Here is a 24,878-nt window from a genome sequence, read left to right as displayed (position 1 = left end):
TGATGACTAAGTAAGATCAGCCATCTTGATGTATAGTTTGGTCCACAGCCAATTTTGACTTGAAAATCTTAGTGCCCCTTTGCCAAAATGAGGTAAAGGCAAAGTTGAGGTAACTCTTTCAGGCAGCTTTAATCCTACTGTCGGCAGATGGGCAGAGCAGTCAGCCTCTTCTTTGGCCAATAAGGACAATTTTTGGCCAGTTAGGACAGTTTCTGGCCAAACCAAGTTTTCCAGTGCCCCTCCTGTAATTGCCACACTTTTTCCACAGCACCAACCCAGCCTCTGGTGCCATCATCTTACCAAGATCTGGTTGGAATTCAGGGTGACCTTTGGTCATCAAGGAATGGATTTATCGGGCAGAGACTGTCACAGTCATCAAGGTGGTGTCAGTCATTGACCTTCAGGCAGTTTTCCCACCATTGCCCCATAGTGAATGAAAACTCGTGTAAGGCCACGTCTGTAACGCAGCCTCGTTTTCCCCATGTCCCATGTCAATGCTTCACAAACCTTCACAAAACTGGAGTTATTAGAGCTGTTGAACACTCTGTTATGAATAATAAGTTACGCATATTCCTCCTTTTCATTTCTAGTCAAGTTAACAAACTTATCCTAAAACCTGTGAATGTATTCATTATTCATAAGTATTCGCCAATAGTTTCCACAATTAACTTTCTGCCCATGGGTTTTCACAGACTGTTTGCTTGTACCCTTTGTCATTTGTGTCATTGGCCACCTATGCCAGATGCTGTTCTTTCAGCTCTGAAAGGCTGAAAATAACTGCTTAGAAGGTTATAAAATGGTAAATTCTCTGAGAGAATTAGGAACTTTGCAAAAATTGGTAATGCCTTTTCATAGAAACTTTTCTTTGCAAGCGTCTGGCAAATGTGTAAACATGCACAAATAACAAAAGTGTTACGATCCCCCTGAATCTGAAGAAACTAAACTCAGTGGTACTATTTACAGAAATATTCATAAATTAATGTGGGGTTTGGAGTTTTTTTATTTTGTTTTACTTCAGTTTTTGGCTTTTAATTTCGTTTGGTTCTATTACCAATTGCTAGTTGGGCTCTGTTTAGAACACTTGTCAGGAAAATGGAGTTTTCAAATACGGGGAATTTTCTGATGACATCTCAAAAGAAATACTAAGAGATTTTGTATGACCAGTGGCTCTACCAGAGTGAATATCTATGATCCCTTATCTTTCTCTGATTCCGTAGAGTTTAACTGAAATGTGTGTTTGCTATGTGTGGTAAAAGTAGGTCCCCTGTTTTTTCTGTTCTTTTTTTCATGTGTACTCAAACAGGAAAATGCAGAGAAATCATTTCATGGTCCTACAGTATAGTTATTAAGAGAGATTTGTTAATGAAGGCTTTCAGCTATGGCTGTATTAGTAAAGGGGGACAGGAATTGCAAAGGAAGAAGCAGTTATTACAGTTAAGTTGATATACAGTCCCTTTCAAATCTTCATGGAGTGGAAGAGCCAATGATTGCATGACAGTTTGTCCCCAAAATTCATTTTCATAAGGAGCTCATGCCTTTTTACAAATACAATCTCATCCTCACTTTCCATAAAACATGCAACTGGACAGTCCAGCCAGACGCAGACAGAATGTGAATACTTTGAATGTGAATACTTTGAAGTAGTGAATATGCTAAATGCAAACTAATGTCCATTATTTCAGCATTTAAAAAAATCATAATTATATCAAGCCATAAAGAATTCCTTTTAGAGCAGTATAATATTGGAGGCACTTGGGTGTAGAAATAATGAGTGCCAGATCAGGACAGACAGGGATGGATATATAGGAGGAGGGATCCTTGGGTCTGTCAGAAGGAGCTTTCATTTAAAACCATATAAAATTTTTAAAAAATTAAAAATCAATCAAAAAAAGCCCTGATTCATAAACAGAACTAGAAGTATCATTTAACATGACCTCAGCAACAGCTTCCAGATGGAAGCTTACAGCTTCTAATTGAGGTCTGAAAAGCAGCATATCGAGTATTTCACAGAGCAGAAACTGATCCTTAAAGAACAACATTTTTCAGGACTGGGATGCCAGAGAATAGACACGACACGGATCTGGCATTCAGAGCCCTGTAGCGCGAGCAGCACGGGCAGCCAGCAACAGTCGGACACTGCTGTTCAGGTCACAGTCGGACCGACAACAGCGCTTCTCTCACATATCCCTTGCCTGAGTACGAGCAATGCAGGTTCTTTGGGCCACCCTACTGCAACATTTTAGCCAGACCGCCCCAGATGAATTTCTGATGACCAAATTGTCCCCCCCAAAAAAACCCAAAGTGGACTCATTTTTTTTCTTACCTAAAGCACAGAAAGGGTGAGAGTTACGGCCACTGACTCGTGTAATCAAGAAGGTGCTGGGCAGATCATGCTCTACTACGAGCCAGTGATCGCTGTGGGTGCAAAAACCTTGGCCATCTCTAGCCCTTGGCAGTGCATTTTCTGCAGGGGAGGATTTAGACTAAGCACAAACATAATCTCCTCCTCCTTAAGATCTGTGACGATGCCTCTTTGCACACTACGCTGCCACACGGAAGCACTTGCACCCAGATTTCCACCACGTGCCCTCAGGCAAGGGAAGAGGTAGCAAGGGGAGGGCAAAATTAAGTTTATTTTCAGAAGACCATGAGATCCTGGCGAGCAATGCCCTCAGATAGCGTTACCTAGTGTTTAGAGAAAAGAACAAGAAAATCCGGCGAATGTTGGGGAGGGCATTGCTCGCGGGATAAATGCTGGGGACGGCCACCGTCGTGCTGCAGCAGTGATTTGGGAGAGAGCGCACTGGGGGTGGGGATGACGTGAGACGTCGGACAAAAGCGAAGATAGCCAGCAGTGCTTCAGAACAACAAAAAGGGCTGCCCTCAGCCAGTGGTGGAGCACATCTGGCACCCCAGGAAGCTCAATTGGACACTTGGCCCAGGGATTTCTGACTGACACCACTGCAGTGCATAGGTGAGCTTCTCGCTAGGTTCACTGACATTGCCTGTCACAGTCACGATGAGGTGAATTGGTAGTTCCTGCCGTGGGATGCAGCATGGCTGTGTGTGTTATGGGTACAGGACAGCGTGCATTTTTTTTTTTACCAAAAGCAGTTAATAACGTCAACTGCCACGTGCCCAATGCAGTCACTAAACTTTAGTCCGCCCTTCCGTTTGCCCAAACACATACACTCTGGCTTCCCAACTGGCTTCTTTCTATGTGTTGTCCAATGCATGTAGATACCTCCATCTACCTGGCCTCAGATACAGTGGTTGTTGCTCCTCTATTTGATTGCCAGATGTCACTGGGGAACAAGATGGGGAGGTTCCTGGATCCTCGGGGCAAGCCGGCCGTCACCGAGGGAGCTCGCCGTCCACGCCGGCCGAAGAACAGGAATCCTCGGTGCCTGCCTCTGACGAAGACTCGCCGGCCAGGACCACAGAGAGCTGGCAGTGGCCGTTGTCCTCGTCTGAAACGCACAGCAACGTTGGGGAGGATTTTGAGGGATTTCAAACGCCGGCGCGGACTCCGGAGTGTACCATGGACATACAGTCTCCCGGGGACCAGTCACTCAGTAGGACTCCTCAGTTTGAAAGTGACTCTCCTGAGGAGGAGGGCAATGATGAGATGAATGAAGAGCACCGCGGTGTTGAGCCTGTCCCTAGGGATCGGGGTTGGAGAGGGCAGCCCCAACTAACAGAGGGAGAGAAGCTGTTGATGGAAACCAACAGTAGGATTGTGCAGCTGCTGGAAAATATCAAGAGGGAGCATGCACAGTCCATGGGTCTCATGTCACAGTCCATGGGCCGTATGGAGCTGCAGCTGGGCATTGTGGCTACCTCCACAAGAGCCATCCATAACTACCTGTCAGAGATTTTAGCTTTCCTCAAGCAGCCAAGGACGCAGGTCCTTGAAACGCGCATCTCCCAAAGAGCCACCCCCCATGTCGAGTTAACCTGTGCCTCGACATGGACCGGTGAGGACGCAGTGGCATCCTCCACTGTGTGCTTACCAGGGGCCGAAGGGACGAGCGACTCTCGAGAACCACCGCAGGCCACGCTGCCTTGTCGCAGTGGCCGGCTGCAGAGAGCCATAACCGAGAGGGCCTCGTTGCCCATGCCTCCACGCCAGGCAAAAGGGGGAGGGAAGAAAAAATAACCACACCATAGGATTTTTAGGGTTTTTTTTAATGTGCCTGTCCTTTTAATTCTTAGCCATAAGGCCATCAGTGGCAGAATTTCAACCATTTCCTACATTGGCTAACATTGTATTCTGGCTGACTAGATTAGTCTAACATTTTGTAGTTTATATTTGCACTGTTAACGATGTGTGCTGCTGGTATTTGAAGAGCATTTGCCTCTGTTCTTTCACTTTAACTTCATACGAGCATTTTTTTACTCTGTGCCAGGCATTCATTGCTTTTCTTACAAATACAAGTCATTTCTTGAGGCAGCTGTTTTTTGAGTTTTCTTTCTCCATTATCCCACCCCCTCTGAGCAAGCATTCTGGACTCGGTGGTAAGTATACAGGTCTTGGCAATACTCGCCTCCAAAACTGTGTTCGATCAGTCTTTGCCTGGTGTTTCTGGCATGCCAGCCTGAGGTGTTGGGGTTAGCCTGTACCGGATCATGATCATTCTTATCCTCTGTGGGTCTGACAAACTCACTTTCTGAGACCCTCGGTGGAGCTAATCCACATGTCTTGGCTATGTCGTACAATAAGTAATGTTGCCAGGATCATACCTCATATTTACCTTTTTGGGGGCCTGTATAGTGACGTGCCACCAGATCTATCTAGGCACCTGACTCTCATTTTCAAAGTTCCTTTTACGATGGATCTGGTGGTTTGATGGGCAGCATTATAATTTTTCCTCTGAGAGAGTCTGGGGATTTGAAAGAGGAGTCACTGAGCAATGTGTTCTACGGGGATAAGAACCCTCTCCTGCAACAAATCTATTAGGAGGAGACTGTCCCCTGTAATTATCACAGATATTAATTATTTAAGAAACAAAAAAAAGCCACTTGCCTAGCAGCCAGACCTCTTGAGAATGTAAAAGTCATGACATGCTGTTGGGTACTGTGCTCCTATGTCTGTGATTCAGAACTTTTCATCAGAGATGACCTACATGCTTGATAAAATGCAACTCCTTTCTGTGCCTTTAGGCCGTCTAATTTCCTGAGGGCTGGCACCCTGAGCAGAGCACGGGTGCAATTGATAACCCACAGGGCAGATGGAAACGCACTTTTGCAATAAATTACTTTATATCTGTTGGTGCTGCCTCTCTCGGGGGAATTTAATATAGTGGCACTCAAATTGCTATATGCATGCAGAGGCATCAGACTGGCTTATCCATGTGGTATCCCTGACAGTTCTCCGGAAGGATGCTCTGACCAGGAGCCCCTTGAGCGGTGGTAACTAATTATCACAGGTGTAGCATGGCTCCTGTGTTTGACTCTCAACATGCCATTGTAACTTCTTGTAAAGGTTCAGAAGAGTTTATACGGCAAAGCAGTGATGAATTCCTCCTCTGGCAAATACTAGAGAATAATTGTAGGCCTAAAAATCCTCTTCGATGTTAACAACAGAGCTGTGCTCTCCGTCCGGTGAGCCATAGATTCTTCTTCCCTGTCTTTCTGCAAGGCTGAAGTTATTCAAAATAAAGCAGATAGTATTTTGTTATTCTACCAGTCAGCCACATTTTTTTTTTCCCTTATAAGTGTGTGTGCGTGCGTGCTTGTGGCTGTACTTTGCTAAATGACCGGTTTACCGATGAAATGCAGCTGGCATGGCCAACCTCCAACATAGGCTTTTTGCACTACGGAGTATTTCTTCCCTTCCACCTACGTCCAGCTGCGTTCCTTTTAAGAATACCATTGGAGGCGTTCTTCCTTGGCCACGCCGTCGACACACCTCTATACACTGGGTACAAATTTTTGCACCCATTCTGTCGCTTTTTTGTACCTCTTTTATTAAAAAGCTGTTTGTAAAGGTATCCTCGGAGAATCTCCAACGCAAGCTTGTGAGACTCCCCTCTCATTGGTACGAGAAATACATGCTGCAGGGTACTTAAGATCATGAGGAGGTTGGGAGAGGAGCCGATTAGTGAGCCTGACAAATTGTTCCAGTATGTGCGGCCTTTTGGACGTGTGTTTCTGGTGCATACAGGGTTTGCACACTGGTACTGTGGATATGAACAGCCTAGTGGAAGTCAAAGGCAATTGAAAGTTTGTCCCAATATGCTTACGTCTTATTTCCTTGGAATGAGTTTGAATGCAGCTAAATATAATTCAGCCAGTTCATTTTCTTGGCCTAATTAGCACGTCTGATAATACAGTGGGAATGTTTCTATTTTACACAGTGCTTTCAGTTCCAAAGTGTGGTACATTTGCTGCCAGATGCTCAGATTTTGTCATATTCTGCAGGACCCGCCATGTAGCTGCTGCCATTTAGAATAAATCTCGTTCCACACGCTGGCTGCTTCTGTAGCTTCCAATTTATCGTTGTAGTTTTAAAATGACAACCTCCACTCCACCTTGGTTTTCTGATCAAAGGCAGTAGAGCAAAAGAAGCAGCTGCGCAGATGTAGCGGTGCTACCGTTGGAAACACAACGCGAGGAGCCCCTAAAGGGTTCCTTGCAAAGCAGCTTCAGCTTTAACCCGCTCTCCTCTCCCGTTTCTAAGTGCTCCGACTAGACTTGGCAAAGCACAAAGCACCACCTGAATGGGAGCAGCTATAGGGTGAGAAGGACTGAGAACCTGTCTACAGACAAGAAACCTGCAATAAACTTACGCGAAACAAAGCTCTTTTTTTTTCCAACTGGAAATAGTAGATGATATTAAGAACTGGTACCAACTGATATTTTGGTCAGATCCAAAACTAGGATCTAACTTGGAGTATTGTCTAGCAAAATCAGTGCAGTTGGAGGGTGTATATGTTTCATCCCCAAACAAATATTTTCATGCTTTTCAAGTGTCTGTCATAGCCTCATCGCTCTTTCCCTGTAGCTTTTTGTTGTCTGAATGGGTATATGGTTACATGTGTCTGTTAAAATTAGAGGGGATCAGTTCTTACGTGGTATATTTCTATTTCTTATTTACAGATTTTGAGTACCTAGTGCTTCAATTTCCAAAACTTCCTTCTTTCTGTATCCCAAAGACCAGTCATTTGGCTTCTGGGATGATAAGAAGGGTGGGAGAGACCTAACAGGAAATCTCTGCCCAGTTGAAGCTCTTGGTGATAGATCCCCTGAGTACGATTCTATGGTCTAGCCATATTTTTGCTGTATAGGTCAAATGCTCGTGGTTACACCATTGCTTTCTGATGCCTTTTGCTGAGCAGAAGTGCAGCTATTTTTTTTCTTTCAGAATTTCACAGTTTGTATTACAAAATCTTATGAAATGTGACTTGAAGTTTGTTTTATTTTTGAATACATGTGATGATTTTAAGATTATTTTTTTCCTTTTCTCCTTCCACTGGATGATTTAAAACACATTAAAAAATAAAGCAGACCAATGAAAAGAATTGAATGCTAACTTCAGCTGAAAAAGAAACAGCAACACTACTCTTGTGAGACAGTTTTCAACAGTGTTCAGCTTACTGGTTCTGTTCAACCTTTCCTGCCTGCTCCCTGACCCCCTGTGACACTGAAATATCCACTTCTAGGACAACCTTCATCCCAACCAGAAGGCTAAAATTTCTTCCCTCTCTTCTTCTCCCATTTAAAATATCATCCTTGCATCAGCCAGATCTACTGTTTAGAGGGATCAAAAGCTCTTTTCCTCCTGCCTTATTCCCATCCATATCCATACCCAGGGCCTGGAGTGCGCTGCTCTCCAGTGAGAGGTAAAACTTAAATCCCCCAATCTGATCCTTGGCGTAGTAGCACCACCTCTAGACCACCAAAAACCTGGGGGGTTTTTTTAAGTCTGTGGTGTCCTAATGAAGTAGCTATCCTTGTTTGCCGAAGCAAATAATCAATCAGTTGGGAGACGGATCTAATTGCTGAAAAGTGACATTGCTCTGACTCACATTGTGGAAGCCCAGGAGCCAGGCTCAGGTATTTTGCTCACATAGATACCACAGACTATATAACTAATCCTTACTTTGGTGAAACTTCAAAACAAAAGACACTAAATTAACATGATACAGTGCAGTCCGTGCTTTCTTAGGAAAGCAGACGCAATGGAAGGTGTAGTAAGGAAACTTGTTGGTATGATTCAAGTTTGGATTCTAGTACAGGTTCAAAAATGGAACTATTCTGCTAGCTTAGGCTGGTCATTTAATTTCGCCATGCCTCAGTTTCATAGAAGTGGCAATAAAGGAGCTGTCAGGCTATAATTAGTTGATTATATGGTACTTTGAGGTCTTCAGTCTGAGGGAGTAACATTATATATTAAGTACTGACGAACCTTATTTGTGACCAAAGTTGAAGACGGGGCTAAAACTGACACTCTAAACTTCACAAGATCTCGATTAAAGTTTCCGCTATATTTTATTATCATGTCATATGGTAGATCAGAATCCCAAATTCAAATGTTGAAGTTCTCATTCAGATTTGGACTTTGCCTATTTGGTCAGTTTCTGACCACAGCTAAATACATTCCCAGACTGTGCAGTTATTACAATATAAAATACATATCAAAGTTTCATTTAAACTAACGATGCAGCTACTAATGCTAATCTAATAATCCAAGAGCGTCAATAAATTACGATGTGATTACTTAAGGAAAACAGGCATAAAAGAGCACTTCTGGAACACTTATTGTCCAAAATATCACTGAAATTTTGATGACTAAGTACAGTCTGCTTATCTCTATTTGAAACAGTGCTGTACGGATTCATTTTTTCTAAAGGTCTTCTTTCCATTTCTATATAGATATTCTCCCTTCACATTTTGAAGGTTTGAAGAAGAGGATTGTTTTTCGAGTCACACTAAGTAAACATTAAATGCATGCAGGCTTAAAACTAAAGCATGCATGCTATGTAGCAGCAATAAAAAGTGCTCGGCTTGCACGACTTACGATGCTCAAGCGTTGCCTTGTTAAATTGCCAAAAAACCTTTTTCTTTGCATTTTTTTTGAAAAGTAAATCTCTTCCTTTGACCTTGCAATAATTAAAGTTTCATTTTTTGGACAAATGATATTTATTTTACTGAATACTTTTATATTACAGATAAGGTGGATGAAATAGTACCAGTTTCCAAGCCATCAAGAATTGCAGACAATGCAACTGTGGACTCAAGAGTGGCAACTATTAAACAGCGGCCTTCTAGTAGATGTTTTCCCTCAGCTACAGATATGAATGTGAGTGGTAGCTATGAAGTACTGCTTTCATTTCTGAAACTCTTTGGAGGGAGCCTTTTGGCAGCATGCAGGGCATAAAACAGAAACTAATCGACAAGCGTTGCTTTATATGCTCATTTTACTTTTATTACCTTATTAAGGCATAATCTGCTCTGTTTCTACTAATAATTTTTTAACAGAAGAGCCTACGTACCCCTATAAAACTTTTCTCATTATATCCTTGTTATTCTGAGACCGTCACATCGACAATGTTGTAATTCAAACAGATACGAATTTGTTCTGCCCATAATCTGAGCTGGTGAGATGCCAGCAAGTTCTGAACTTGAAGGTGTCAGCACGACGCTAAACCTTAGCTAAAAAAACTTTGCTGAAAATCAAGGTGTACTCGTTCAGTTTCAACACCAGAGCTAGTGCAGCCACACAATTTCCACTAATGTGAAAGTTTCTCCTACTGCAGTTTTTTTTTTTTTATTATCCTGATGGCATATATAATAGCTTGATTAAATAATGCATGATGATTTGTAAGGGGAGAATTGACATTAATACTATAGCACGTATTAAAAATTTAAACTCCAGAGCTCTGAAATCTGATTACTCAATTGCAGAATTTGCTCTTACAAAACTTCGCCTATGAAAAAATAATTGGTTTTATTGCATTTTAGATGTATGTTTCCACTACCCACCCCTCCAAAAGAGCATCAGTCCTGATACAACGAGCACTTTGCTGTTCTCAGCAGCTTGGGCTGGAAGGCAATTAAGGCTGTTCTAGGGCAGAAAACGAAGTTTTGTGATGACCTACAAGGAGGGACAGTTGGGTGCGGTGGGGTTCAGGTGACGTTCCTCAGCTCCTCGCTGAGATGCTGACGGCCAGTGTTTTAATAGCATTTAAATAAAGCCCAGCCTTTCCTTTCTCTCCCCAAAATAATACCCCGTTTGTTGTTTTCCGTAAGAATCCTAAGTAAAAGGGATAGCGGCTTAGCAGATATGCCAGAAGAGTTATTTACATGTGAAAGACTTGCATGCTTTAATGCTTGTGGGGTTTTTTGTTTGCTTTTTTGTAGTCCATGTATGAGAGACAGGGTATTGCTGTGATGACGCCCACTGTACCGGGGAGTCCTCAAGGTCCTTTTCTGGGTATACCTCGGGGTACAATGAGAAGACAAAAATCTATAGGTAAAATGCTTCTCATATATGGTTTGCTTGTGCATTAATCACATGCTTTTAGTAACTCTGCTTCTTTCTTAAAGCGTATTTCTCCAGCATCTTTGCCTCAGTGAATGACTGTTTAATTTTTATACAAAGTTCATGGAAAAAGAAGTTTGTGTGTTACATGCTATAATTTCCACATTCTTCTTTGATGGCAGTAGGCAAGTATTATGGAATTATAATTTAATTCCTTTCTTTAGAATGTTCCCTCTAACAAGGAAAGGCAGTGAGAAGGGGAAAAAAAAAAGATCAGTACAAGTCTTTTGCAGTGCATTACTAAGGCAAAATGTTATTATTTTTTTCTTTATTATTGAGACAAAAGCGCCATAATGCTGTGTAGCTTACAAAGGGATCCCTATTGATCAAATTGAATAAAATTCACCTCTTTTTCATTCCAAATGATATCAATAGATGATTTTACAAAAGAGGAAAAAAGAGCAGGCCAAATTTTGACTTGCTTTGTTCTTGGTGGTAATCTTAATAGAGATATTTACCAATTTAGAAACGCATTACGCTGATGTAAAATTAGCATCTGAATTATCCCAATATTAGCCAGTTTATTTATGTTAAAAGCCGTATTTGTAACAAAGTAATGTCATTTTTGAAATGAAACATTATGATTTTTTCCCCAATAGAATCTTTGCAGTCCCTTTGCTAAGTTTCAAATGCATCTTAAAAATTCATTAGATTTCTAAGTTGCATTATCGTATGCATTTAGAGAGTGCTAAAGCAAGGCATAAGCCACTCTTCTGCACAGAATGTCTTCCCCGTTCAATAATTTTCAAAGAAAATGTGCTTCTCTACAGCTACCTTGATAATACGTAAAACGAAAACATTTTCCTACACATCAATGATCAGTTTAATTAAAATTCCGTAGCATCCTTTTTAATTCTGGCATCTGGCTCTCTGGAAGTTCAACAAGAAAAAACTGCTTATGGTAGGAATCAACCAAAAGACCTTTTTCGTAATTTTGCATGCGCCTCATGTCGTGTGAAATGCACCCTGGCATTTTGGGTTGGATACAGAAATGATGCAATATGAGGGACGCCTATGGAAGGCAGTGTTTTAAATATACTTTCTGATTTTTAGGAATAACAGAAGAAGAACGGCAGTTTTTGGCTCCTCCTATGTTGAAGTTTACCAGAAGTCTTTCGATGCCTGACACCTCTGAAGATATCCCACCACCACCACAGTCCTTACCTCCTTCACCGCCGCCACCTTCTCCCTCTCTGTACAACTCTCCCAAATCCCCGACGTCAAGGAGCTATGGAACTATCAAACCTCCGTTTAATCAGAATTCAGGTTCAAAAATTTCTTTGGTGAGGCCTGAGAACGTGGGAACAATGATAAGGGACAAAGGGATTTATTACAGACGAGAACTAGACCGATACTCTCTGGACTCCGAAGACCTGTACAGTCGGAGCGCCGCGTCTCAGGCAAATTTCAGGAACAAGAGAGGTCAGATGCCGGAAAACCCTTATTCTGAGGTTGGGAAGATCGCGAGCAAAGCGGTTTACGTGCCGGCCAAACCAGCGAGGAGGAAGGGGATGCTGGTGAAGCAATCCAACGTTGAAGACAGCCCGGAAAAGACCTGCTCCATCCCGATCCCGACGATCATCGTGAAAGAGCCATCCACCAGCAGCAGCGGGAAAAGCAGCCAAGGGAGCAGCATGGAAATCGATCCGCAGTCTTCAGAGCAACCCGGGCAGCTCCGACCCGACGACAGCTTAGGTGTCAGCAGCCCGTTCGCAGCAGCCATTGCCGGAGCAGTGAGGGACAGGGAAAAAAGGCTGGAAGCAAGGCGGAATTCCCCAGCCTTCCTTTCCACAGACCTAGGAGATGAGGATGTTGGACTAACGCCGCCAACACCACGCGTGAGGCAATCCAAATTTACCGATGACGCGGTGTTTAGTAGTGAAGATGGGTTTAGACAGCTGATGTCGCCGTCTCCGATTCCCGCACCTAGAGAGCCTGAAAGTCTTTTTAATAGCAGCGAACCCAGCAATCAGAGTGATTCAAGGACATTAAACGCTTCGTCCAAAACGAAAGGTACTGACAACAGTACAGTGGCAGCTAAGCCCACGAACGCATCCAGCTCAGATAATTACGTTCACCCGGTCACAGGAAAGCTATTAGATCCAAACTCACCACTAGCCCTTGCTCTCTCTGCCAGGGACAGAGCCATGAAAGAACAAACACAGCAGATTCCAGGCAAAGGAGATGCTGTTAAAGCTGACCTGAATAAACCACTTTACATCGATACGAAGCTGAGACCCAATATTGAAACGACTTTTCCTGTTACTGCTACCGTCACTCGGCAAAATACTCGTGGCCCGTTGAGACGGCAGGAGACCGAGAACAAGTATGAAACAGATGCAGGGAAAGAAAAGAAAGCTGAGGAGAAGAAAAACATGTTGATAAACATTGTGGACACTTCGCAGCAAAAGTCAGCCGGCTTGTTAATGGTTCATACCGTGGACACGGCAAAGTCGGACGAAACGCCCGAAGATGAAGAGGAAAAGAGAGCTGAAATGGAAACGCACCCCGAAAACTCCCCACTGGAGAGGCCAGAGGGGAGCGAGGAAGCGGAAAGCGAGCTGAACGTGCCTGCAGCGCCAGAGCCACCGGCATCTCCCTGCAAAACCATTGTAGCAGCGAGCTCGGTCGACGACCCCGTCATCTTGCCATTCCGCATCCCTCCGCCACCCTTAGCGTCGGTTGATATCGACGAAGAGTTTCTTTTTACTGAGCCACTGCCACCTCCCTTAGAGTTCGCCAACAGCTTTGATATCCCCGATGACCGTGCGGTTCCCGGTTCGGCTCTAACAGACTTGATGAAGCAGAGGAAAAATGGCTCGCCTTCACCCGCGCCGTTCGCCCCCAGCCAGTCCACAAATTCCTTAGACAGTAAAAAGCAAGTGAGTCTTTCAAACTGTTTGCCTGCCTCCTTTCTGCCGCCCCCTGACAGCTTTGACAACGTCACTGACTCTGGGATTGAGGAGGTAGACAGCCGTAGTAGTAGTGACCATCACTTAGAGACAACCAGCACTATCTCAACGGTGTCCAGCATCTCGACCTTATCCTCGGAAGGGGGTGAGAACGTGGATACTTGTACAGTCTATGCAGATGGGCAAACATTTCTGGTGGACAAACCCCCAGTACCTCCTAAGCCAAAAATGAAGCCCATAATCAACAAAAGCAATGCACTTTACAAGGATGCGCTAATTGAAGAAACTGTAGACAGCTTTGTTATTCCTCCTCCCGCGCCGCCCCCGCCTCCCATCAGCGCTCAGCCCAACATGGCTAAAGTTGTTCCCCAAAGGACATCTAAGCTCTGGGGTGACATGCCGGAGGTGAAAAGCCCCATTCTCTCAGGCCCAAAGGCTAATGTGATTAGTGAATTGAACTCACTACTCCAGCAAATGAACAGAGAGAAATCCTCAAAGCCAGGGGAAGGATTGGAGTCACCTACTGGAACAAAAACTGCGAGTCTCAGTACAAGGTAAACATAATTAACCGAATAATTTTCTAATAAAGGCTTGATTTTTTTTTTCCCCAGTCCTTTACTAGCTTGCCCTGTAAATCACATAGATTAAAGAAGAATTTACTCTTCGATGTACGTTTACTTAATGAATAATCTATGACGAACAATTTTATAGAGGGAAAGAATATCCTACATTGACAACGTTTCTATAGTCTGCACCACAGCATAGGAACTTTCTCAGTCTTCATAGAATCATAGAATAGTTTGGGTTGGAAGGGACCTTCAAAGGTCACCTAGTCCAACCCGCTGCCGTGAGCTTCTCCAACTTCAGAGAGTTTCAACAAACCTTTCAGCTGTTTTGATGTGAGTTACTTAGATTCGTTTTCAAGAAGCATTTTTCTCTTTTAAAAGGTTCATTTTTAAAATGTGGTGATGATTTAATTTTACTTCAGTCCCACATCTTATTTTGGCTTCAAATGGGTAAAAAAGTGTTTTTGCCTAGGCTGACTTCACATTCACTGTGTGCTGTCATTTGATTCGTGCCGATACCTCTCGTAAACCGCTTTATCATGAAGTACAAAGCTACCATAGAAAATCACTCATTGAAATCAGTTTGCACTATTCATGTTCTAATTAAAAAGTTAATTTAGCATCTCTGTCACTTAGGATGATGGATTTTAAGTTCTTTATATTGTCAGTGAATAGTCTGTGATGTTTACAGGTTCAAAGATGTGGCTTATTTCTCCCAATAGCAGCATCCCTGGTAGCACAGGGTGATACCTTTTGTATTTAAGTGGTTTATGGAAGGTACTTAAGTGATGAATAACTTAAAAGTTACTTATAAGTAGTCAGAAACCTTTAGGTAAATGTGGAAATAATCATGTAGTCACATTTGTGTGGCAGATGGATATAATATCATGAAATCCAGACTTAAAAAAAAAAAAAAGGTGATTTTGTTAGTTTTATTGAGAGCCTGAGGTATTTCTTTTTATAGTGTGGAATGGTTTGGCCTTATAAACAGAAGTTAAATATACCTTTTACTGAAGTATTGCATATTGTTTTGCCCAGACGGCTCCATACAATTTTTTTTTTTTCAGAAAGGCAGTGCTGACTTTTATCTAAATAAATTTTATTGGAATTATTCTGCTGGATAGTAACTACCTCAGCTTTTGAAAAGCTACTGTTCTTTGCATGCATAAAGATAATTTGTGTTTAGGGGAAGGGCAGCTCTGTTGGTTGCAAATGGTTGTTCATTCAGAAAAGAGTGTGATCAAAAGCCTCAGGGTCAGGTAGTTGTATTATTTCCTGCAAGATGGAAGTCGTCAAACGGGTGTCAGGGAGGTATGGAGGATGTACAGCTTTTAAAAAGAAGAGATGGAAAAAACCAACTGAAATTCTGGAATTCCTCTCAGTGGCACTTGACTAAACAGTGTAGAAATTGAGTTGTCTGTACAGGAAAAGCCTTAATACATGAAGAAAAACCTGCTGAAAACTGTACAAGAAAAACAGTATATACTGGCTGCCTGATGAAGACAGTCTTTAAGCAAAGTTAGCACAGCAACCGAACACCGTACATTTGACAACACCTCAGGCAAGCACCAAATCAATTCTTGTGCACTAAGCTTGAATTCACGTCTGGTCTTGCTGATGACTCTGACAGTTTCATTTCATATTATTTTTCTTACGTCTTCAAGAATACTGTTTTTGCTAGCGCTCGATCATCTTGTTAAGTCATGTGAACGTGTTGCCTCTGGCTTCATATGTGTAATATTATTTATCATCTTTGATATTTAAACTGATAGTTACTTCCAGGTTACAGCAGAGATCTTTGTCATCTCTATTTTATTAGAAAATAACTGAGGCTAGCAACTACGATGTACTGTAAATATGTCATGGAAGGGAAGAGGGCTGGATTTCATTGCCTTCTGTTCTCAAAACTGATATGGTTACATTCTTTTTTAATTGACGTGAATTGAAGCTACTAAAACGAGCAGCAAGGGTTACTCAGGATTTCTTTTTTAAGCTAAGCACTAAATCAGAGGCAGCAGAAGAGAGCCAACCATCGACAGATATTAAAAGCGTGTTTTAAAAGGCGCTGCAGGCAATTCCTTTTCGTCTTAACGAGAGTGAGGTTAGAGAGATGTAAATTAAGAAGTTCGCTTGTAGGTTCAGAAGTTCTACTTGTAACCCCACAGTGGTTTCTTGGGGGGTGATGTCTACCTGGCCCTGGAGCAAATCCAGCACTTTGCCCTCTCTCCGAGCTCAACCACGTTCTGGGGGCGGAGGAGACAGGATTGATTTCTGAGCTTGATAGAGAGTGTGAAATAGGGAGCAAAAGGCTAATAGCAAAATTTATCTACGGCAGAGAAGATGCTCTGATTTCTTTTTGTTGCGCTATGGCTGTTTATGCCCTGAACTGTCTGCATTAAATTTAAATTCTGTTCTCAAAGGTCCCTGCATGAAAGCAATGGATGCATGTTAAATGCTTCGCAGACAAAGGCATTTTTTCTTACTGCTTTTACTCCTGCCTTATCTTTTAAAGAGTTAAATAAATTACAGCCTTTCTAGCCCACTTGCACAACAGACACATTTTTTTAGAAAGCTGTCAAATATTATGACCAAGGAATACCATCTTGCCAAAATTCCAAGTATTAAAGCTAATATTTGAATTTTAAAGCTAAAATTCTTAGAGTTTCTTGGGTTTTTTTTCTTACGCTAGGACAAGCAATTGTAGAGCTCGTAGCCCTTTTCTATGAGGTAGGATTAGAAAGGGAGCAAGGAAGTTTAGCTCATGGAAAGCAGGGTTTCTGCTAAATTAAAAACCGACTCATTAGCTCTGCTAAAGGAAAAGTGATAAAAACCGAGTACGCCTGTTCATATCCTTCAGCCAAAGAGAAGTTTTGGGAAGTGTTATAAATAGGAACATTGTTCACAGGCTCGCTTGGGTTATGTTCACAGCACTAGCAGCCTGACGAAATTAAAAATATGTCTTTGCTCAGTGGGACAGATATGAAGTTATAGCCCAGATAGCGATTGTAGGTATCACTGGGAGTTACTTTTGCACAGTCAGTAGAAAGACAATTGTAGTTCGCTCACGGCAATTGCCCCATTAAGGTAGCATAGAGGTGAATTAAATTGTAGATAGTTGGGTAATGGCTTGCTACAGAAACCCATAAAAATACGTTCTTTCTATGTTTTTGATAAATGAGAATTAGGAAGAGATTGTTCTACAGTACTGAGCAGCATTTCTCTCTCAATTATTGCGTTAAAAAATGACCTTAGGCTTGCTTTTCTTCTCTGCACGTTGGTTTAGCAATAATTTTATATGGTGTATTTATAGTTTTCTGTGGTTCTTGTGGAGACACCAAGTTGCAAGATTTTTAAATAGAGCAGGGAAACATTTAAGTGGAAACCATCTGCTTCTCAGCAGCAGTGACCAGCTGTGGGATAGGAAAAAGGAGACTGGGAGGGGAAGGAGAAAGAGTAAAGGATGTGCTTGCTTACTTTGTACTAACAAAACCATAATTGAAAGGTTTGATCAGAAGGTTCTAGACTAGAGCTAATCCCACTCCCAGTTTTGGCCACCATCTACTTCAGGAAATTTTGGAGATCAGCCCTGGTGACAGAGGTTTTTATCTGGTCTGTCCATGTAGTTGAGCCACAATATCTGACCGTCACTTCCCCCATTTTTGCCCGTCCTTCCCTATAGAAACGGTCAATTAAATTGAATATTAGGAAAAAATTCTTCCCAGAAAGGGCTGTCGGGCACTGGAACAGGCTGCCCGGGGCAGTGGTGGAGTCACCATCCCTGGAGGGGTTATAAAGATGTGGAGATGAGGTTCTCAGGGACATGGGGTAGTGCCAGGGGTGGGTTAGCAGTTGGACTCGATGATCCTGAGGGGCTTTTCCAACCAAAGTGATTCTATGATTCTGCGAGGGTATTTGACTACAGGGCTCCATTTGACCCAAATACCCAGCGCTAAAGCCCTAGTGATGAGCTTTGTTTGCCGTTCCTGAATTTGGATCCGCAGAGGTACAGAGGTGGGAATAGCCAGCCCGGGGAGCCCTTGGCAGGCGATGCTCCGCTCTCAGCGGGCGGGCAGGGAGGACGGGACGTGCAACGGCAGCATCAGCCGTGATGCTATAAATACAGCAGTGCTATAAATTCACTTGAGAGGCTACTGACTTTTATATGGAGCTGATAAAAGGAACGGGGAGAAGACAAATGCAGGGGTTTTTATAAGGTAAGGGAGGAGCGCTGGCTCTGTCTGTGAACCCTGCGGTCGCTAAGCAACGTAACGATCAAGCACGAGATCGTAATGATCAAGACTGCGAGATCCGCTGAATAATATCAGCGTGATTAGCGCAGAATAGACCCGGTGGCTGCGAAGAATTAAAACCACAAACACAGCCCCCGGTGCAAACAGCATCCTTCCACCACGACTCCGGTGCGTTAATACAGAATAACGAACAGCAACTGCTGCCGCTCTCTGCCATCACCAAACCAAAATGATCAATAGCTTTGCCATAGGGGAAAAGAATTTCTGTTTCAAACGGTGCTTATGTTTCTCCGGCTGCGTTTGCACGATGTCCCCGTGGCTGCTGGGGCAGGTTGGGCATCACTCCTGGTAGTGGGAAATGCTCATGATAAACGTGGGAGTTACGGAGGATGCTTAACCATGCGGGTTTCCCTCTGGGAAAAATAACCTGTACTGTGTTGGCACAGCAAGTTTTAAAAGTGAAACTGCCTATGGCTAAGGTTTTTGTCCATCTCTGGATTGTTTTGTTCGTGACTATCTGGAGAAGTTCCTATTTTTTCACAAACAGGTAACACAGAACTGAACTTAGTAGTAAGTCCTGCATAAGGACTGATCCTACATTGGGTTGATTGGAAGTGTGGCTGGATTTCACAGATGATGAAATATTGATCTCATGATATAATTCTCAAGCCTTGATTTTTGAGTTTACTGCTGTCCCATTAGATTCATTTCATTTCGTTAACCGTTTGTCAGCCAATTTCACAGGATTGCTTGCTTTGTCAGTAATTTTTGCAGTGTTTCAGTCATTCCATTTTGTCATTTTTATTTGCTCTCATGACTGCTGTTGTCAGAAGAGGGTCATGCTGAAATGCTCTGAAGTAAGTGCCGACCATAAAGCATGGAGTATTCTATGTTGTACATGCCGCTTCTTTTTAATGCTCACTTGTTGTTATTGCATTTTAGTGATTTTTGGTGTTGACTTTGTTACAAAGTGCGCTGTGGATTAGATCATCCTAATCCAGAAATGGTAGCCATTCGAAAACCAGAAACAGGATGTCACCTCAAGCTGAAATAAAAGCCACTCTTCCCTTACTGGCCATTTCCAGACATTTGTGCCATTCGCGTGGAAACTGCTGCTCGTGAACAGACTCCCACAGACCTTAATGATTATTCTTCAACTGAACAGTGTTACTTGCAGCAGACACTAACCATTTCTCAATTCTTCTCGCTAAAATAACATTATAAGAAGCTCTGTATCCTGCCAGTCATCACATCAGCCTTTGTTCTTAATCTTCCCCCGAAACAGACAATAATTGGCTTACTTTCCCACCATACAATTTTCCTTTGACAATCCAAAAATAAAGTAAAAATATTATAAGAGATGAAGGCAAAGTTTTGGGTTTGTGCGTTCTCAAAAAATCTGCAAAAAACTTCATTTCAGACTGTACCTCTGTGCAGGGACTCATTTCACTCGTTGGTTCTCTTGGTTGTTAAGGGGTTTTTTTCTTGACACAATGGAAGAGCTTTGCCAGAAACAGCAAGTTTTTTTGGCAAGTTGCAGGATAAAACAGCTCTCATAAGAGCATAATGTTTTTCTGGCTTGTTTTATTTAATTTGGCGTTGGTTGGTTGGTTTGGTTTGTTTGTTTGTTTTTTACTTGGGAGCTGTTTCAGTGTGCCGTCTTTCACTGAATTGCTTCTGATATTAAGTTACCAGTGCATTTGAATCCTGCAAATCTAATTCAAAATTTAAAATAATTTCTTGCCTACAAGCTGTGTTGATGGCTGTTATACTTGGAGGCCCCATCACTGTGACACAGGAATTATATATTGTGATTTTAATACGAGGCAACATAATGGGCATTGCAGTCGGTGCAGTCTTACAGCACCAAATGTTTATAAATTACTACCATATGCTGATTCTAATAGAGCAAATTTTATTTAAAATAATTATCAGACTTTTCACCTTTTTAAAATGAAATTTGGGTTTAGGCAGCTTTAATATGGATGTAATATGTTTAGTGTAACAGATGATCAAATAAGGCATAAGAAATTGCTCTTATTAAAAATCTGGAAAAGCCACACCACCACAAAACCACGCCGGCTCTCCAGCCGGAATGCGCTGGCTCCTTATTGACCAGGGTACCAATCAGCCGTAAAATGCAAGACAGCTGATGGTTTCAAGGCTGTACCCGCATCACAGATTGTATAGTAGACGTTGTTCCAGAGACATATTTTTAGCAGTCAGTAGTGCTGAACCTATGGCTTGGGAAAAAGCAAGATGCCCACAGATATTTTAACATCGTTTGTAGCCGCGCGAAGCTGCTGTTTTGATCCAGGCTGCCAGAAGGCAAAGCACAACGTAGCCTGGATTGCTTTGCTTATCCGTGGGTCTAAACACGGGATTACTTCTTGGCATTTTGTTTCGGTGGCTTAATATACTTTTTTTAAAGGAGCAGTGACAACGATTTCCTGGACAAGGAGGGACAGGGAGTCTATGAAAGGGACAACAGGGAGAAGAAGCAGCAAAAGCGAGTTACGCGGCAGAAGGTGCCCGCTGAGCCTGGAGTGGTCAGTCGAGGAACAGAAACGATCTTTCAGCATCTAGCGTAATAGAAGATAAATTTTCATCATCCATTTGAAATTGCCACAATGAGTGGGAATACAAACCCGTAATTACTAGCATTTGCAAGACAGGGTAGTTAAGTAAAAGGGTAATTGCAGGTAAAAAGAGAGGGAGAAATTTCCACATGTATCAAAACTCATCTTGCTCCTCCTGCAATCACTGGGACAGCATTATCCCAACCTTTTTCAAAGCATGTTTTCTGTTGGTTTAAAATTATATCGTGCCTTTTTAAAGTGTGTGAGACTCCTAATGCTAAGTTAAAGCAGGTAGAAATAACTTGCTCCTCTTGGTTAGTAGAATTTAATAGTTCCTTGCCTTAGATTTTTATTTGTAAGAATGCTTAGCTCCAGTCCTGGAAGACAATAAGAGCCATTAAGCTCCAAACAAATCACAGCAAACACTCAAAACCTTGCCAAGTGTTTCCTTTCTTTGTTAAATTACAAAGACATAAGTGCTAGAAGTATTGTTCCTACTGTGTTTTAAGTGAAGTGCTGATCTTTCAGCGCTCAAAAAGATCCCCCTGTTCCCATTGAAATATATGGAACAATTTGTGGGAAATCAGTGGGATTGCTCATGTGAATAACATGTAGGTTCTCCAAAAAGCTATTCTTAGTGCTTTTCTAATAACACGATGTTGGAGCTTTGTTTGAGCGAGACTCGCTGCGATACGAGCGTGCTCTGGCTCTCGGCGTAGCAGTGCGGTAGGCTACCTGATGTTTAGGTTTGGTAATTACGTGCTGAAGCCCCAGACGTGACGCGGGGAGCACGGAGCAAACCGGCTCACAGCAACCAGCAGCAAACCCAGGACACGCTGAAGAAGGTCTCCAGTTCAGCGCTACCAGGACTGCAGTGAGGCTTATATGAGAGGAAGGGATTAATAGCCCGTTGTCAGGTGAGCTGTCTATGTTTCTTCATTTTGGTGATGGACGAGTGCTTCACAGGGGGAGCAGGTTAGGGTAGGTGATCACAGAATCATAGAATGGTGTGGGTCCAGTGCCCCCCCTGCCATGAGCAGGGACATCTGCGCCAGCTCGGGTTGCTCAGAGCCCCGTCCAGCCTGGCCTGGGATGTCTCCAGGGATGGTTCATCCACCACCTCTCTGGCCAACCTGGGCCAGTGTTTTACCAACCTCAGTGTAAAAAATTGCTTCCTCATGTCTAGCCTGACAATGGTGTGGAAGTGCTGGTACCACTGTCTTTTTATTTAAAGTCTTAACCACTGTTCTCTTCAAGATGTGACCAAAGTCAAGTCACTCCCCTTCCATGGGTGGTCACGATGACATTGCACTGGGGAGCAGACCCAGGATAACCCAACACGTTTCATCCTCCTTCCCCGTGGTCGCCGAACTCCGCAGGAAGAGCAAAGCCTCTACGATTACCTGGGGCAGAGGAGCAGGAGAAGGCTTCTCATTTATCAAGCAGATTAGTGGTGAGGGACATACCTCAGGGACAACAGATGTGGGTTTCGACCCTTGCTGTGTGGGTCATTTTAGGTACTTCATGGCATCACTTCAAGGATAACTAAATCCTTACTTTGTTCTGGAAGTGCTTAAAATGGTTTGTCTGAAGGTTTTCCTAGTTGGCAGGGTATTTTAAAACTGAAATGTCTCAAGCTTAAGCCACCCAGAGGTTCAGTGGAAGATCTTGAGGCGCTCGCGCTGGCTGCCAGAGATTTCTCCTGAGAAGTAAAGGCTGTGGAGTGAAACATTTTATGAATGAAGAGACCTGAGCCTGGATCTTCTCCTTCTAAATTTGTTCTGTAGCCAGTAGACGAGAGCAGCCTCGTCTGCTCCTTCACCCACCCTGTCAGCCCCGGCATCAGAGCTGCCTCTCGGCAGGTTTCATGCCGCCTTAGTTTGTAATCTGAAATTTCCTTTAGGCAAGAGATAGGTGCCAGGGACTTGATCACAACTACATCACCTCTGGGCATGCACAGTAACCAGCATTTTGTAGTGAAACTGCCAAAGTAGAGAGTGTAGAGAGAAAAGGACACAGAAGTCCTTTTACGAACCTTAGAACGTCTGTTTCATTTTTAAAGCACGAAAAGGCCGGCTGAACAGAAAGGGAAATACAAGGAGCTTGTGGAGCATGTTCTGTGAACAAATGGGAATACAAACATACCCTAAAATTCACTGAGTTGAGACCTAAAGATCCAAAATCAAGTTAATGATATGCTGCTGCTATTCTCCATAACTGCTATTGTTAGGGATGCTATCTAACAGTGTTTAAAACTGAAATGAAGGATCCTACCTCTCCATATGAGGGGAAGATCAACTCCTGATCGCACTTCACAGGGAGCACCAAGTGCCCGTGTGCTCATTCCATTCGGTGTTTCTCATTTAACCGCGAGTTGATTTGCTGCAGCCTTCAAAAGGAAGAATGTGCTCTGGAAGGTGTTTTTTCTGAACTGCTCGTAAGCAAAGGTTTTGTTTTTAGCTGTGGCTTACCATTGATGACTGTTTTATGGGAAAGGTTCAGTGACACCATCTTCGTACTTTTAACCTGCTATTGCTCATTAAGCAATGAAAATGCTTGAGCATTCCAAACCCATGTTAACCACGCGTTGATGTGGACCGCCTGTGAGCTGGCGGCTGATTTCTCTAACTCTCCACGTCTGTTTACAATTTCAGGAGCACGGAAGTCATGAGTACTGTCTCAGGTACACGAAGTACAACAATCACTTTTACCGTCCGACCTGGAACCAGCCAACCGATCACACTGCAGAGCAGGTCCCCAGACTATGACAGTAGGACCTCAGGAGCAAGACACGCTCCAAGCCCTGTGGTTTCACCGACGGAGATTAATAAAGACATCATGCCTGCTCCTCTGACTGCTTCTGCTTCAGCTTCATCTCCTTCTCCGACTTTGTCCGATGTATTTAGCCTACCCAGCCAGCCCCCTTCTGGGGACTTATTTGGCTTGACCACAGGGCGCAGCAGGTCTCCTTCTCCCTCAATATTACAACAGCCAATCTCAAATAAGCCTTTTACAACTAAGCCTGTCCACCTGTGGACTAAACCAGATGTGGCAGATTGGTTGGAAAGTCTAAACTTAGGCGAACATAAAGAAACATTTATGGACAATGAAATAGATGGCACTCATTTACCAAATCTACAAAAGGAGGATCTGATAGACCTCGGAGTGACTAGAGTTGGGCACAGAATGAACATAGAAAGAGCTTTGAAACAGCTGCTGGACAGATAAGAATAGCTATTTTGCCTCACAAACTTCTGTTGATAACTAGAGATGGGCTGGTACTGAAATACCCCAAATGCCTTGTCTGTCTGCGAGTGCCAGCAAAATTGGGGGTGGGAGGGGGAAAACGGTTGGATTCCTGGTACTCAGGTAATGCAGACTGTATGCTACATGCCCAAACGTAAACCTAAACACGTTACACGAGTGGGGCCGTTTTATTTCAAAGTTGTGGGGAGATATGAGAGAGAGAAAATTGTTAACTTCAAAAATAGTATCTCTTGATAATGCCCTTCTGCTGGAAGCATTACATACCACTTTTCTTTCAATTTAAAATTGCCAATGTTTCATTTTTTTAATGGAAAAGCGCGATATTCTCTTATTGGCATTCAGTATCCGAGCAAGCTTCCTTCCCCAACCCTTAGTCCACTTGAAGAGGCCAGAGCGCTTCATTACCATTCAAAGCCATTTTTAATAGTCGCAGGGGCACAATATTAAGACAGGTACAGTTCATATTACTGGTTTTTACTAGTTTAGCGCTCTGATTTGTTGGCAGTGAAGCTGGTTGTTCTGCTGGAATTAGTTCAAGGGTAACCTTGCTCTGTTTTACCTGGTATTTCTTTATTTCTGCAGTTATGCTTAGCGCTCTTCCAAGGTGGCAGAACAAGTTCAATACGTGCTCCATTGACTTGACCTATAAGACGATGCAGATGTTGCATTAAAAAAAAACAAACAAAAAAAACCAACAAGGAGTAATGCACACTTAGAGGTACAACAAAATGAAGCTAGTTTGGACCTGAGACCCCCAG

General features: G+C 42.9%; 1 protein-coding gene across 2 annotated transcripts in view; it reads left to right on the top strand.

Moving 5' to 3' along the window:
* Positions 1–24,081, top strand: part of SHANK2 (SH3 and multiple ankyrin repeat domains 2) — a 274,462-nt gene extending 250,381 nt beyond the window's left edge. For both annotated transcript variants that reach the window (XM_065636008.1, XM_065636009.1), the window contains 4 exons: positions 9,174–9,304; positions 10,366–10,498; positions 11,600–14,012; positions 23,508–24,081. In XM_065636008.1, the coding sequence (XP_065492080.1) occupies positions 9,174–9,304; positions 10,366–10,498; positions 11,600–14,012; positions 23,508–24,081 (3,251 nt within the window). The remainder of the gene's footprint in view (positions 1–9,173; positions 9,305–10,365; positions 10,499–11,599; positions 14,013–23,507) is intronic.
* Positions 24,082–24,878: the final 797 nt, after the last annotated feature.

Source organism: Caloenas nicobarica, chromosome 5 (genome assembly GCF_036013445.1).
Source record: "Caloenas nicobarica isolate bCalNic1 chromosome 5, bCalNic1.hap1, whole genome shotgun sequence".
Classification (NCBI taxonomy): domain Eukaryota; kingdom Metazoa; phylum Chordata; class Aves; order Columbiformes; family Columbidae; genus Caloenas; species Caloenas nicobarica.
This window is presented reverse-complemented; position numbering and strand designations above follow the sequence as displayed.